Source organism: Danio rerio, chromosome 25 (assembly GCF_052040795.2).
Source record: "Danio rerio strain M-AB ecotype USA chromosome 25, GRCz13ab, whole genome shotgun sequence".
NCBI classification, from domain to species: Eukaryota; Metazoa; Chordata; class Actinopteri; order Cypriniformes; family Danionidae; genus Danio; species Danio rerio.
The window spans coordinates 8,597,146-8,614,056 of NC_141045.1; the positions used below are offsets into that span (position 1 = coordinate 8,597,146).

Here is a 16,911-nt window from a genome sequence, read left to right on the forward strand (position 1 = left end):
AGCTGCTGTCTGGACTTTCCATGCCTTCTACACCTCCCTTTCTTCATGTGTTTAATACGTTTTCCCTGCGCCATTTATTTTTGTTATAACTTCATTTGTAAATGAATTAATATTGTTTTCTTTGTATATCTGGATTTCTTTGGTTGTTACCAACATCTGGGGTAAATTTTAAGTCAACAACACCTTTAGAAAAATGTTTTCTGAAAAAAAAATGGTTTAACAATCACTTTCCCGCAGTAAATATGAATGGCATTATGGTTTCAGACACAAATGTAACTGTTTTGAGGTCACATCAATAACACTTCTCATAAAATGCGTTCTTTATAATAAATCTAGCATTATTACAAATAATAACATGATTTTCTTCACTCTATCAAGCAGCCATTTTTACTAATATGCCTAAATGACATAACTTTGTATTACAACTACAGTTCAAAAATGACTAACACAAACATGAAAACATGTCATTAAAGTCCATATAAAAATAAGACAAAACATTACTCATCAAGGAAACAACCACAGCTCACCTGTATGGTCTTTATGAATGATATAGACACTCTCTCCTCAAACTCATTCACCGGTGTGTACAAGCTGAGGATTTTTACAATCTGAAAAACACAGAGAGAGGGAGAGAGAGAGAGAGGGAGAGAGAGCTCATCAGAAATAAACTCAAGCATTCATCTGAGAAACTCTGACACACACACACAGACCTGTTGAGTGGTGAGCGCTGTACACATGGTACAGATGGCGTCAGCGTCGTCCTGGCTCTTCTTCTTGATCTGCAGGAGCTGCGCCGCCTGAATAAGAGGCTCCAGAGACTCTCGAGCTCCACTGCCCTGAAGATCTTTATCCAGCAGCCACTCCTCCAGCTGACAAACATTATACCTGCACCAGAACAAGAAGGAGAAATCAGTCAACTACAATGGACCCTTTTGGACATAGAAATGTGAAAAGGGACTGTTATCATAACCATATTCACATGATCTCTTTATGACAATTTACTGGTAATTTTTAAGCAAAGTGTGTAAGTGTAAAAGAGGCTTTAGGGCCCTCTAGTGGTCAGAACCTGATCTGCAGGCCTTTACTCCAGGAGCACATGTCCTTGCGGAGCAGAAGGTTGTTCAGTGTGACGGAGCAGATGACATAGAACTGCTGTTTGATGACCTGCCGGACCACCTCAGCGTCATTCCCGTGCTGGAGCAGAGTGAAATAAAACCCATCCAGCTGCTTCAGAATGGACTCCAGCGAGTGAGAGTTTTCCTCGTGGAAGCTGGACGTGCGTTTCCTCATTCCCGTAGGCTTTACACCCATCACCCCCTGAATGGTCTCCTGCTCCAACATGGCTGGTGCTGAGATAAAGAAAAGATTAAATGAGCAAGTGAATTATTAGCCCCCATGTATATGATGTTGTTTAATGGAGATATGTTTAAACACGTTTCTGGAACTAACAGTTATAATAACTAATTTCTAATAACTGATTTCTTTTACATTTCCCATGATGACAGTAAATAATATTTGACTAGATATTTTTAAGACACTTCTATACAGCTTAAAGTGGCATTTAGATGCTTAACTAGGTTAATTAGGTAAGTTAAAGTGGGCAAGTTATTGTATAACGATGATTGGTTCTGTAGACAATCAAATATATATTTTTAAGAGGGCTAATAATATTAACCAAAAATGATTTAAAACAATTGAAAACTGCTTTTATTCTAGCCAAAATAAAACAAATAAAACTTTCTCTAGAAGAAAAAATATTTTAGGAAATACTGTGAAAAATTCCTTGCTCTGTTAAACATAATTTGGGAAATATTTAAAAAAGAAACAGCAATTCACAGGAAGGCTAAGAGTTTGACTTCAACTAAGTGTTTGTAGAGTTACCGATCATGGGCTGTAAGATGTTTTCTATGACGCGGATGAGCTGCTGGTAGATCTGAATGGCCAGATCACTCAAAACCTGCCGGTACTCAGACAGGTCAAAGTTTGTCAGACAGTGTTCATTTTGCCGAGGGGTGTTGTGCTTCGAGTATCCCTAAAGGTGTCAGAAAGAAATAAAACAATAGGTGAGCATTTATGCACCTAAATAATTCATTAAATACGTTATTAATAATAACACAAATTACACATGCACACTGTTTGCTTTCTACTCATACAATTTTCTCTCCATTGTTTTTTATTAAAAACTACATTAGTCTTTATAAGTTATAAAACATGGTTTAACTTTAGTTATATGTATATTAAGTAGAGAGAGAGAGAGAGTTTTGAATTTATTGCCATATCAGCATCTCTGGCTATTTCATTGCAAAACCAGATCAAATTTACAACCTTAAAAAAAAAAATCACTTTCTAAAATAGTATTAAAACAACATACACAACAGCAATAAATACTGCATAAGATCAAAATCTAAAACAGTTTTTAAGGTTTTACTTTGTATATAAATTTTTCCATTTTTAAAGGATTCATATTTTTAAATATTGTTGTCAGATAACATTAAAAATTGGGCATACAAAACTGTTTTATTAAGTAATTAAAATGTGATGGTTAAAGCATAAAATTAATTAGACAAAAATATGTACCAAGCACAAAAAAAAAAAAAAAAAACGCTCTTATAATACAAAAGCACTACTGGATACTTATTGGTCAAAAACTAAAACAGCTTTTTATTTACATTTCTTAAATAAAAATAAAAATAAAATTTTTTTACAGCTATGGAAAGATAAGAGATTTCACTGAAATTATTATGTATTGGTAGAGTAATCTTTAAAAAAAGGTCTAATACACTTTATTCTACATCGTAAAAAAGGCTCATAATAATAATAATAATAATAATAATAATAATAATAATAATAATAATAGTCATACCAGAGTAATTTTTTCCACAAATCTGGTCACAGTAACATCAGAAATGAATATAAACTATTTGCAAATAAGTGAAAAACAACATTTATAATTTTAATTAGGAAGAATTGTTATTAGTAGTTCACAAAAACTAAAAACTAAAAAAAAAAAAAAAAAAAAAAACATTTAAAAAGATGACTATAAATTCTTAAAAGTAATATAGGTAAAACTCTTGCACAATATTAAACCTTAAATACCTCTTTTGCACAATATTCACCTTTAATACCTCTGTTGCACAATATCCTGCACAACATTGTTCAGTCTCATGTAAAAGCACTTGTATAGCCTGTCTAATGTGTATAGTTAAGTATCTTATAGTATATGTTAGTTATGCAACACAATGTCCAGTGTTGTGTTTGTATTTATGATTAATTTATGTAGCACCTGTGTCCTGCGAGACACGATATCGTTCCTTTGTATGTCCACACATATAGTAGAATGACAGTAAAGCTCCACTTGACTTGACATATAGACACATGTAAAAGTCAAATTTAATCCAAGATTTTACAATAAAATAGATTCCATTTCTAACTATTACATTATTACAACAACATTACACTCTTTGTAATTTATTAATCCTATTTACAAAGTACAGATTGTAAGTTATTTTGCCCAGCACTGCTTATAAATGCCAAGAGTATTATAGTATTGTTTTTAGGTAGACAACACCTAAAAACGACAACTAGTATTTAGACAACTACAGTAGACAACTAGTATTTAAAACAACCTTACCTCTTCTCCACTGTACTGCTTCAGGCAATGCAGGAAGCGACAGGTGTTCGCCAGCCAGAATGAAATGCTCTCAAAATCTCCACGTTTCTACAAACACAGACAGACGGCTCTCATTAAAAAAGGTGTACTTAAATACTATAAAACAGTATACAGCCACAAATACCTAACAGTTTTAAAGTGTCCATTGCAAGTATATAGACAATGTGATGCTTGTAAAGATGTTTCACTTGGTGTTTTCATCTTAGTGGATTATTTTTCCGTGAGTTTCTGACCTTCAGTGTGTTCTTGATGCTGTTGATGGAGGTGTTGAGGAGGGTGGAGACCCGCAGGTCATCGTTGGCGTAGTCCGCATGTCGCAAACACATGAAGAGAATATAAGCGGGCAGACCTGGCACCAGATTCACAGCTACACCTCGAGGTTTGAGGTCTGTGGAGAAATATCAGTTCAAAAACACTGTAAAATGATGGTGACTGAACTGATTTTCCCCTCTGTGCTGAAGTTCAGCTCACCTGTGATGAGGGTTTTGAAGAGTTTGTTCTCATCTTCTCTCCTGTACTCCAGCATGCCCTGGAAATCTCTCTCTTTCCGGACGATACTGACCGTGCGACCGCTTTCAGCGAGCATGTTTTCTGGAGATGACTGCTCAAAATGAACACCTGCGGCCAATATTCAAAATTATTATTCAAATGGAATGTTGGTAGCTAAAAAAAAATTTGTCACTTCTTCACATTTTAAATTCTGGCTTTCTGAACTCTCTAGCACTTTACATTTTAAGAGTCTTTGACACAATCTTACTGATAGCATCTCTGGCTTCGAAGCCACCTGGAAACCCTTTTTTAATTATATGTCAAATGTCAAGGATGTCAGTTTAAAGGTATGACCCTTTCATTGTTTGCAAGATCACTATATTGCCTGTGCCCACTGGCCTGATATATATGTGCAACATTGTTGACCTATGTATAAAACTGATGTAACAATGTTTTTTCCCCGTCTTTCGTCTTTTTTTTTTTGTTCTGTTCTGCCTTTTGTATCGCTTTAAGGTCAAAATAAAAATATAATATAAAAAAAAAAATAATTATATATATATATATATATATATATATATATATATATATATATATATATATATATATATATATATATATATATAAATATTTTTAACTTAAAATTTGTTCACAAAAAAGAAAGCATTTAAGCATAAATTTAGATTTTGTATAATGTGCTTACACAAGTTTTCCAAATTAAATCTGTCAAAAAATGTACAATACATACACACGTTACAAAAAAAAACAGAGTTATTTAAATTTCATTTTGGGAGGTCACACAGCTCGCCAAAGCATACCTTCTAGAAACTTATAAGTCTTTTGAATTTGAAGACTTTTATGCAATTTCTGCACAGAAACTAAAAAATATTAATACAAAATAGTAAAAATAAAAAAAGTATATAGATCAGGGGTGGCCAACCCTGTTCCTGGAGAGCCACCTTCCTGCAGATTTCAGTTGCTACCCATATCAAACACACCTGAACCAATTAATTAAGACCTGAACACCATGTGATAATTACAGGCAGGTGTGTTTGATATGGGTTGCAACTGAAATCTGCAGGAAGGTGGCTCTCCAGGAACAGGGTTAGCCACCCCTGATATAGATATATAAAAAGTAAACAGTATATAAAAAATAAAATAATACTGTTTGGATTAATGTTGAATGTTTTTAAGAGTATATGTATGAAAAACTTTACACATAAAAAACATCCTATTATATGCAGAAGGACTTTTAATCTTTCAGTAACCTGGGTCAAAGGCTTCCGTTGAACTGTATGCAGTCACAAAATCGGTGCGTTTAAGGTTTGTTTTCTGTAAAAATCAAGGATCTTCACTGATAGGATTGATATACGATAGAAAGTGGGTTTTAAAATGTACAAAAAGCACTGGATTAAATTGCATTTCCCCGCGCCATGTCTTTAAAATATTAACATTTATTTTACCCCAGTATATTCAAAGATGTTTCTGCGTTAGCCTTCTTATGCTGGCGGGCAAGTGTGTGTAAACGGCTTTTCATCTCGTTTTACACTTCAACAAATAAATGAAGATTTTAAATGAAACTCAGGTTAGAACCACTTGTTTGGTAATCAAAGATGCAGTAGTAGTCTTATATAATACATCTACTAAAAGAAATATAAAATATTAACTTACAAATTGTATTGTAAATAAATTATATATAAATTTTTAAATAATTCAGTATTATTACTATATTATTATAAAAACGAAATAAGTACATTATAAAACACAAATACATATATATATATAACTAAATAAATAAATCTGCTTAACTGCTAACTGATCTTACTAGGTAAATAAAATAAATCAACATTTTGTCTGATTGTACTGACTTTCACATTCACTGATTTGATTAAAAATAGGAACTCTTTACCTTCAGGTTCCCCAAACTTCTTCATGTATATCTTGAGCTGTTTCTTTAATTTGCGGACCATTTTGTCCTGTTTCCCCATTTGCTCCAAGAGGTCCTACAATAATCAGAAATCATTTTAATAATGAAGAAAATTTAGTGTAATATATCACTGTGTGTATTTGTCAGTGATTGTGTATGAGCACCATGTTTTGTTGCGTGAGGCGGCTGATCTCGTGCTGTAGACTGGCTTGTATTCGAGCATCATGCGGAAGCTCCAAACTCTGTGACAACATCTGCTGCTGCTGGTCAAGCTCCGCCTTTAAGTGCTGAAGCTCCGCCCTCAAACTTTCTGTCTCCTTCTCATGTGACTCTCTCTGCGTCTGCAGCTGTGACACCAAAATCCTGCAGACAGATGCATTTAAATGATACACAAATATACAGTTAAGCATTCATGACTTAGGCTATTGTGATTTATAACTATGAATTAAATATATTTTTTAAACATTTTACAGATATGAAAAAATTTATTATTTTTTTTTTTATATTTCAGAATGTTTAAGTCATTTTTGTAAATACACAACTAGTGTGAAGTTTTATTTAATTTTGTCACAGTCATTTTGGTACTTCAAATTAAATAAAAAGTGTCTTTGTGCCTTTTAAACGTTGCAGCATTGTTGTCTGTAGTATGAGAAAGACAATATATCCTGAAGCTCGCTGGAGGATAACCATTTCTAAAAGTTTGGTACAAGTAAAGCCCTTTCTCATGGTGCTTGCTGATCTTCGTACGGGCAAATGACCAGCAGGATGGCCTGAAAATCCACTTACCTTGTTTTTGTTTAGTCTGTAATTCTCAACATCAAAAGGCAAGCGGTGCATAAATACACAGTTTTTGTTTTTGTTTACTCCGTGTAGTTCTAAGAGCTGAAGTGCATATTTATATTTTCCCAGACGCATCAAGATAAGTGTGCAAAGGTCACTTTCACGCACTCATAGACACACACACATACACTTTAATTTGCTGCTACACTCCATATAACCCCATACATTTTTTTTAAATCAAGAAACCAAGCTTTTTATGCACAGACCTATCTAAAGTGTTAAAGATGCCAACTGATGATCAAAAGTAAAAATGGCAAAATTGACGTCTTCCCATGAGGGAAGACCACCAACAATCAAGAACGCATGATTATATGATGTCATGGTTCGGCAATCAAAAAATGTGGTTATAATGGAAGTTAATAGGCTAAATACAGCTATAAACATTAAATTAGGGAGAGAAAATTAAAATCTTATGCTTCACAAAATCTAATAACGCATCAAAGGCAATGGTATTACTAATCGTTCACAAGACCAAGACTGTGATACAAGATAAAAAAAAATCCAGTCCACAATTACTTGTATTTATATTGAAAATACGTCATTTTGTGTTTTTTTTACTAAATCAGAATTACCAAGCTCAACATTTGTGAGCTTGGTAATTAAGAGTCAAAACCCTGTAATTTTCTGAACAATTTAGTAGTTTTGATCAGCACCAAGGTTGTTTAAAGGATTTATGCAAAAAGAAAAAAGTTTTTAAAAAAAATTTATCTGATACTTAATTATAGCAGTTTAATCCAGTGGATGTTTTCATCCCGAACATAATGAAAGGTATTAAATTAGTATTAAGGGTATTAAATTAGAACAGTGCACAAGGATTAAGTTAACTATGTTTACTTAGATTTACTTTCAACTGCGCACATTCTCAGATTAAGTTTTTTTTATAGATCACAAGTATAACATGGGAAGCTGCATTTGGCGACAATAATAATTCTGCAGGTCTTTGTGCGTGTGTGTATAATAGGGTATATAAGAAAAAAAGTCTTGTATATTAAATGTATTTCACCTGTTCGTTTCCTTCAGGCTCTCATAAGCCATCCAGAGTTCTCCATCCTCATTAAGCTCCGTCAGGTCCAATGTTGGAGATCTGAGAGAGAAAAGAATAAACACTCTATTATTAAAAAGCAAGAATGTTGAAGAGTGAACGCATATTTGTGGACTTGAAATAAAAAAGTTCTGAAATATAAAGACTGACGAACCTGCTCGAATCACCTGAATCTCCTTCAGTTCCTAATTCCTGAAAGTAAAACAAAATACTTTTAATGTATATTTTAAACCCCTTAATATTTATTTATTTCATTAAGTTTTAAATTTTTAATTAGCCATTACTCTGATTATAAAACATTGTCAGTGGCTATAAAAGGAAAATAAATTTGGCATAATACCTTGTGTTTGAAGGCCTCATGGCTGACTAGTTGAGATCGTAAAATGAGCACTTCCTCCTTCCGCACCTCCAGCTCCTCATTGGTGGAGTTGAGCTGCTCCAGGATCACATTATATGCCCGACCTCCAGGGGATGTCACCTTTGACCCGGTCCCCTTACTGAGAGACTGACGCAGCTCCTGAAGATCTTTCTTCAGCTTCTTATTGTCAGACTCCAGCTCCTGACGCTAAGGAACAGATCATCACACATATGCACACCAATACATTTAACTGAATTCATTTGGTGAATAAAAGTGTTTTTGTACCTTCAGAGCCTCGTAGTCTCTTTCAGCCCCTAATGTTTTTCGACAATCTTCCAACTCCTGAAAAAACAAGCATGGTGTTAAGAAAGAAATGACTGTTTTAGTTTGTTTGTATTAAATGTATATTTTGAGCCTTTTGATTGAGTGAAACCAATAAATGAACTGATGAATGTTTTGTAACCAAATCAGGCCAATATAAAGTCTGTTGTAGCTTCAAAACTGTAATTTACTTCAGTTGGTTTAGTCTTCACCATTGGTCTGTGGTGATTATAGGTAGGCGTGGCTTTTCTTTGACATGGCAATTATCTCTGGTTCATTTCTATTCAGTTCATAAACATCAGAATCAAGTAAAAAACAAACACTGAAGAGAGCTGCTTTTATAGTCGATTTTTAGCAACACTAATACAGTTCACTTGCTTAATACTGTATGTACTAAAAGCTCTATTTTTAAGGTATTATATTTAAAAAAGATTATGCAAATGAATCATCACTATTATCTGATGCTTAAAGTGACAGTTCACTTAAAAATTAAAATTCAATAATTCAATTTACTCATCCTGCACTGTTCGACTGAACACAAAAGATGATATTTAAAAGATGTTGGAAACTGAAAAGCATATTATAGAGATATTACTGTAAACATAGTAACTAAATCATTTTGACTAAGGTATTTCTTCAAAAACTAAAAGAGTACTGCTGACAATACTAACTAACTTGCCATCTAGAGTAACATAAACAACATAAACAATGAATGTTTATCACACACTTAAGACAGGACAATCAACACGAACTGAAACTGCGTCTCTTTTTTTTTTTTTTTTAAAAAGACGAGCGGCAAATCCAGATTGCACCATTTCCAGATTCAAAAAGCTCTCTGGATTTAAAATCTTCCTTACAAGCATATTTTCGTTGCATGTTAGCAGACCACTGTAATCCACACGTGTGGGGCCATACCAATCGGTAGGGCCAGACAGAATCTGCGGATGTTTTTTGCTATTTCTGCAGAGGATTTTGATAAAAATCTGTGAAATTATTTTGGGAGTATCATAACAAAAATTTTAATATGTGAAATAAAAATAATACCTTTTTAATTTTTATTTAATGTTTAAAACTAATTTGCTTTATTTGGTAAACAAAGCAAGTTTCTCATATAATACATCTACTAAAATATTACTGTACAAACTGCATTGTTGATAAATGAGATTAACATTTTCATATTAGTCAATAATTTTACCATGATTAATTAAAAAACTTAATAAATATAGATTTACACACATTTACTCAAGTAAATAAACAGAATTAATGATGGGCTAAAAAACTGCAGAATATCTGCGTGCTCAGATTGTGTGTAAGCCTACTGATCGGTGCTCTTATCCCAGGGAAATGGAAACAAAACCTTTGTTGCGGTACATTTATGAGTACAACACTGATGACCCATGTCTCTGAAAAATTATTCTACAATTTGTTTCAATTAAGGTTGGCAACACACCAACCGTACAACATAGCATTTCTCAGAAAACTGTAACAGGTAAAAAGAGTCTTCGAAACTATATCATGCATATTAATGAAGTTGCATCTCATTCACAATAGAGCGCACTGATTGGTTTAATACTGAAACCTCAATGACATCCCGTTGTACCGACCAGTACAGACATCCAATCACTATGCTGATCTAATCATCGTGATGTAGCTTCAAAATTTATTTTCAAAACAGAAGACCAAATTTGCTCAAAACAATGCAAAAACCAACAATTTTCACTTGTTAGCTAAATATATGTGTCCCAACAGTGTTTTTAGCAATGTGGCACATATATATGACTGTCATCATCTCAAAAAATTTGTTTTGGTGTTTCATGACCCTTTAATGTCCTTTTAGTTCTTTCTCTTTTTATAGTGTGACTATTAATTTCCAAAATTCTTTAAAATATCTTTTGTGTTCAACAGAACAAAGACACTCAGAAAGGTGTGGAACCACTTAAAGGAGAGTAAGTTTTAATTCGTGGGTGAATTATTCCTTATTTTTTCTCTTGTTGTCACTTTAATTTTGCCATTGAAAAGTGCACAGAACATCTAGAATCATCTAATTCAGCATCATCGTGACCATTAACAGTATATTCTGCAAAGATGTTTCAAAAACTTCCAAAGCAAATAATGAAATGTGCTGAACAGTGAGTCAATCACAGTAACCCTCAATTACTTTAGCTTTCTCCAATACCAGCTGCTCTTCTTTGGTGTCCATCTCACTTTGCATGTCCATGTTCTCCTTCTCCAGCTCAGCCACTCTCCTCTGCAGTTTCAGCAGCAGGGAAACATCAGCTGCCACCTGCACAGCATCCTACACACAGACACCAAACAACATCCATCATACTCCACTACAAAACACAGAATGACTGCTCTTCAGAACTGACCTCTTTTTCCAACGAGCTGACCTCTGACCCTGTGAGCATAGAGCTATGGATGCTCTCTGATTGGCTGCTGCTGTATCCAGAGTCTGCTCTGCTATCTCCAGCTGTGGAAATCTCCTGTTTAAAAGGATTGAGATTATGAGGTAGTTATAATAGTAGATAATTACAATACTGAAAATGCTGAAACTATTATTTTGATAATAGTAAGTTGTGGTATTTTTGTTAAGTTTGTGTTTAACACCATGCCAGCTTCAACAAATATTTTAATAATAAAAAAATGTAAACTACAGTTAGACTATATCAAGTTTTTCCAATTATTTTTTGCTAAAAGCTTAGTGAATTAAATGATTAGTTCTTACAGCCGCCTCCTTTTCTGATCTCAGATCAGCGTAGCGCTCCTCTAGTTTCAGATGTTCAGTGAGCAGGTTCTGGTAACGAAAGCGTTCCTCATTTAGCTGTGTTTGCAGGTTCTCAGTCACATCCTCGTTGGTCACCTCTGACTTTTCTGGTCAAGACAAAATCAGAGCAATTTATTTGTACGAGAGTTAACAAATTGAAGCTTTCTTGATCCAAGCCAGAAACGAAACCTCTTATCTGTTGCTCCTGTTCCTGGATCAGTCTGTTCATCTCTTCTTTCTCACTCTTCAGCATTGTGTTCTTTTCATTCAGCTCCACGACCATCTGCAAGCAGAGGTCAGCAACTCATAATTGTGTTTTACATTCGATTTTTTTACCAGCAGATGGTGCTCTAAGCTACTTTTCAACAGCAGACAATGGCGTAGGCTAGTTTTAACAGTAGATGGCGCTCTAGGCTAGATGGCATTCTAGGCTAGTTTTTAAGTAGCAGAGGGTGCTCCAGGCTAGTTTTTAACAGCACATGGCTCTGTAGGCTAGTTTTTAAGCAGCAGAGGGAGCTTTAGGCTAGTTTTTAACAGCACATGGCTCTGTAGGCTAGTTTTTAACAGCAGTTGGTGCTCTAGGCTAGTTTTAACAGCAGAGGGTGCTTTAGGCTAGTTTTTAACACCAGCTGGTGCTCTAGGCTAGTTTTAACAGCAGAGGGTGCTTTAGGCTAGTTTTTAACAGCAGAGGTTGCTCTAGGCTAGTTTTAACAGCAGAGGGTGCTTAAGGCTAGTTTTTAACAGCAGATGGTGCTCTAGGCTAGTTTTAACAGCAGAGACTGCTCTAGGCTAGTTTTAACAGCAGTGGGTGCTCTAGGCTAGTTTTAACAGCAGAGGGTGCTCTAGGCTAGTTTTAACAGCAAAGGGTGCTCTAGGCTCATTTTTACAACAGAGACTGCTCTAGGCTAGTTTTTAACAGCAGAGGGTGCTCTAGGCTAGTTTTAACAGCAAAGGGTGCTCTAGGCTCATTTTTACAACAGAGACTGCTCTAGGCTAGTTTTTAACAGCAGAGGGTGCTCTAGGCTAGTTTTTAACAGCAGAGGGTGCTCTAGGTTAGTTTTTAACGGCAGACTGTGCTCTATGATAGTGTCTAACAGCAGATTTTAAAATCAGACAATGCTCTAGGCTAGTTTTTAACAGCAGATGGCACTCTACGCCAAGTGATGTGCAAAAAAAGGATAAAGACTTCATATGCATGTCGTGCGCACAAAATATGTATGTTTATGTCATGTGCACGTGATACGCATGTTGTGCCCAGGTGACAAGCATGTCTATGGCATGCACACACAAAAGTCTTTATTACTATTATTTTTTTGCACGTCACTTTAGAAGCTTGGTACTAGGCTAATTTTTACCAGCTGGTTTTAAAAAGCATACAGCGCTCTAGGCTAGTTTTTAAAAGCAGACAGTGTTCTAGGTTAGTTTTTAACAGCAGAGGGCACACATGGCTAGTTTTTGATCACACACAAATGCTCATGAGAGTTATTAATGTAAACATTAACATCAAAATTCTTGCTGTCTAATTCACTTAAACCTTTCAATATTTAATAATGATTATTTTTGGTGCAAGTGGTATTTGTAAGGAATTGGATGCAAGCAGAATACAGGCATAAAAACTGTCTCAAACACTTTTTTTTATTATTCTTTATTAGCATTTCTTAGAGCTGTGCCAAAAAGTCTCAGAGTCAATCCAGAATTGATTTCCTCGTACAATTTTTTGGCACAGCTCTAACCAAGATCACTGAAAAATACAGTAAAACAGTATTTTAGTTCAATTTTACAGTTTTAAGATACTGTTATAAAATTACTTTTGTAAATTTAATTTGAAGTGGACAACAAACTGTGATGTCCTAACTGACTCAGGTTGTTCATCTGAAAAACATTTATATAGATTGATAGTTTAATTAAATATTTCCTAAATAAATCTCATTAATTAATTTCACCTCTTTGTTCTTCTCCAGCTCCCGGCGAACCAATTCCAGCTCCTCCTGTAATGATGTCACCAGGTCTTCACGATGACGGGCCTCTTCTTCTGCCTCCTGAAGCGTTTTGAGCTGCACATGCAACTTCTCCAACTCAACAACACTGTGGCTCTCTATTGCACCTATTTGCTCTGAAAGCTCTCGGTTCTCTTTGTGCTGAAAGATACATAAATACATTGTTTATCAAACCAGACTCCTCTTTAGAAAGCAGTACAAACAGAAATGGAAAAAAGGAGACCTGCTCATCTAGTTTCCTCTGCAGCTGCATGATCTTGTTTTCCATGCCATAATTGAGCTTCTTGTAGTGTTCGACCGATCTGGCTTCAATCTTGAGTTTCTTGAGCTCTCTGCGGGCCAGCATCCTGCGCACGCAACACTGAAGATACACCACAGCCCGCTTGATGCGCCGATAACGCCAGCGGGCCAGGAAGCCACGCACCCACCGCTGGATCAGTAGAGCCTTGTGCTCACACACCAACTGTGGAAGAAAACCACAGGACAAGCTCTATAAAGCATTTATTAACTGTTTTACTTGCATAACACACCATTCCTGATTTAAACATTGAAAACACAGAGCAAACCATATAGCATCCAGCACAACCTGACAACCACTTGGCAACATCCTGGAAACTGTGGCCTACTAACTGCATAGCCAGTGTTGGATAAATTACCTCAAGGTACCAATTCATTCATTCATTTTCCTTCGGCTTAGTGCCTTTATTTGTCAGGGGTCACCACAGTGGAACGAACCGCCAACTTATCAAGTATATGTTTTACACAGCAGATGCCCTTCCAGCCGCAAACCAGCACTGGGAAACACCCATAGACTTGCATTCACACACCCTCATACACTACGGCCAGTTTAGTTTATTCAATTCACATATAGCGCATGTCTTTGGACGGTGGGCGAAACCGGAGCACCTGTAGTAAACCCACGCAAATCAAATTACTAAATAAATCATTAAAATTGTATTTAAATTACTTTTCTAATTAATTTGTCTGTAAAGTAGCTTAGTTATTCAACAAGTAACTTAATTACTTGACTAAATATCCACATAAATATTTATGCTTGGACAACTCATACACCTTCAAATTGTTACCATCAGGTTGCCGATATGGTGTTTCCAGATGCGTAAGAAATAGATCAAAATTATCATGTATCGTAACTAACTAACTAACTAACTAACTAACTAACTGACTGACTAACTAACTAACTAACTAACTAACTAACTAACAGTAACTAGTCATTCATTCATTTTCCTTCCTCCATTTATAAGGGGTCGCTACAGAGGAACGAACCACCAATTTATCCAGCATATGTTTTACGAAGGGATGACCTTCCAGTCATAACCCAGCACTGGGAAAGACCCATACACTCTCGTATTCACACTCATACACTACAGCCAATTTAGTTCATCCAATTCACCGATAGCACGTGTTTGGACTATAGGGGGAAACTGGAGCACCTGGAGGAAACCCATGCGAACACGGTGAGAAAATGCAAACTCCACACAGAAATGCCACCTGACCCAGCTGGGGCTCGAACCAGCGACCTTCTTGCTGTGAGGTGAACTTGAGCACCCGTGTCACTAAATATTAACTAATAGAAATCAAACTCTTAACTTGACTTTGGTTTTGTTTAAAAAAAATTAAATTTTTAAACAACATGGGCAGGTATCAAAACAAAAACGATTCAGAGTAATGACATCATATTTCATACATATCATATACTGGCATACAGTTCTGAAACATTTAATTGTTTCTTGCGTGTGCAGTTTTCGAGTTATTAAGCAAAATATTTGAATAATAAAACTACATTCACAATTACTCTCCTCTGAATTTATATATTACATTGTCATGTCACTTCTTATTTACTTTTTCTTAAAATATGCAAATGTCTTGACTAATGATAAATGCTCTATTGACCTTATTCTTCACGTACGAACAGGCACTGCCATCGGCTCAAAACTTCCGGTGGCATTCAGTTTTATTGGTTAAAAACTGGTCATCTATATCTCCTCATATTTTCCTATTATATTTTTCAACTTTTTATGTGTAGTCATTAGCATACTTGGTTCTAGAGCAAGCAATTTGACAGTATTCTGTGGTTTATAATTTCTAGTCATTTCTTCCATAGGTGACCAATCGTAAACAGTCAAAAAAAAATTTAAATAAGCGCACCTCCGTATTGCAGAATAATAGATGAACAATAGAATTATTCTGCAAAATAAATATGATTCTGCTTCTCTGAATTGATTTATACAGAACTGTTGAATTTTTTACAGGACTTCAGGCAAGTATGTTTTAAGTAGGGCAACATGGTGGCCCAGTGTCACCTCACAGCAAAAAGGTCCCTGGTTTGAGCCCCAGCTGGGTCAATAGGCATTTCTGTGTGGAGTTTGCATGTTCTCCCTGTGTTGGTGTGGGTTTCCTCCGGGTGCTTTGGACCCCCACAAGTCCAAAGACGTGCTACAGGCGAACAGGGTAAACTAAATTGTCCGTAGTGTAAGTGTTTATATCCTGGTCCTCCAGGTTGGAGGTTGAGCTTTGGGCTAATGACCCACCTCGTAAAAATTAGATGTTACGAAACACCAATATGGTGCAGATAAATATTAAATTTGATATAAATGGCCCTGGGTGTAAGTAAATATGTTTTAAGTAACTTTAATAAATTACCTAATAAAATAAAAAGTAAATTACCTAAAAACGAAAAGTAATCCATCACATTACTTTTTCATCAGAAAAGCAATTGAAATACTGCGAGGAGTTACTTTGTAACAAATTACACCCAACACTGTGCATAAAACATTCTAGCAACCACTAAGATAACATAACAACACCAAGGCATCTACTCAGAATACACAATATAAAATATAATACACTCAATAAAAATGTAATTGCTCTCTCATACCCGCTTGTACTCCAGTCTAGCCGTATATCCACGCAGTATCCTCTGAATGAGCACCGCTGCCGTTTTCTGCCTCAGGTACTGTCGTCTTGCGGCCCACATGCGCGTGTTCTTCTGGAAGACGACGGCGGCCCGTGTCCTCCTCAGAGTCTTACACAAGCTAAACAAAGGGCACACAAAACACTTTAGTCTGCAAGCAGTAACTGAGTAACATTCAGTCTCCATTAACTTCATTTCAACCAACTCCATTAATTTGCTAATTTTACAAGTGTGACCCACCATCGAGCCTGGTGTCCTCTAGTGTATTTCTGCAATGTTATGGCTGCTTGTCGAATGCGTAGGTATTTCTTTCGGGCGAGCCAGCAGCGGATGGTTTTTTGGATGTGGATGCAGGCCGTACGCAGTTTATCAGCCCTCAGCTTCTCCAAGTAAGCCACCTGACCAGCCCGAAAGAAGATCTTCGTCTTTCCAAACTGGTATTTATCTTTGTTCTGCAGAGGGAAAATAGAGTAACATTGGACTACTTAAAAAGAAATGTCCCAAGCTGGTGTTTCTTCTAGTTGTAGACACTCTCATTAAGGAAACCAGCCTAGTGTATCTTAAATCAGAGATT

At 35.7% G+C, this 16,911-nt stretch overlaps 1 protein-coding gene across 3 annotated transcripts in view; it reads right to left on the reverse strand.

The window, feature by feature from the left end:
• Positions 1-16,911, reverse strand: part of myo5ab (myosin VAb) — a 38,398-nt gene that overhangs the window by 1,715 nt on the left and 19,772 nt on the right. For all 3 annotated transcript variants that reach the window (XM_087311666.1, XM_087311665.1, XM_087311664.1), the window contains exons 19-39: positions 16,578-16,789; positions 16,302-16,458; positions 13,629-13,868; positions 13,352-13,546; positions 11,598-11,691; positions 11,370-11,515; positions 11,014-11,127; positions 10,803-10,940; positions 8,609-8,665; positions 8,306-8,530; positions 8,120-8,157; positions 7,927-8,007; positions 6,248-6,446; positions 6,066-6,159; positions 4,142-4,288; positions 3,904-4,058; positions 3,632-3,718; positions 1,882-2,032; positions 1,067-1,349; positions 711-885; positions 528-608 (exon numbers count right to left, since the gene is read on the reverse strand). In XM_087311666.1, the coding sequence (XP_087167792.1) occupies positions 528-608; positions 711-885; positions 1,067-1,349; positions 1,882-2,032; positions 3,632-3,718; positions 3,904-4,058; positions 4,142-4,288; positions 6,066-6,159; positions 6,248-6,446; positions 7,927-8,007; positions 8,120-8,157; positions 8,306-8,530; positions 8,609-8,665; positions 10,803-10,940; positions 11,014-11,127; positions 11,370-11,515; positions 11,598-11,691; positions 13,352-13,546; positions 13,629-13,868; positions 16,302-16,458; positions 16,578-16,789 (3,069 nt within the window). The remainder of the gene's footprint in view (positions 1-527; positions 609-710; positions 886-1,066; positions 1,350-1,881; positions 2,033-3,631; positions 3,719-3,903; positions 4,059-4,141; positions 4,289-6,065; positions 6,160-6,247; positions 6,447-7,926; positions 8,008-8,119; positions 8,158-8,305; positions 8,531-8,608; positions 8,666-10,802; positions 10,941-11,013; positions 11,128-11,369; positions 11,516-11,597; positions 11,692-13,351; positions 13,547-13,628; positions 13,869-16,301; positions 16,459-16,577; positions 16,790-16,911) is intronic.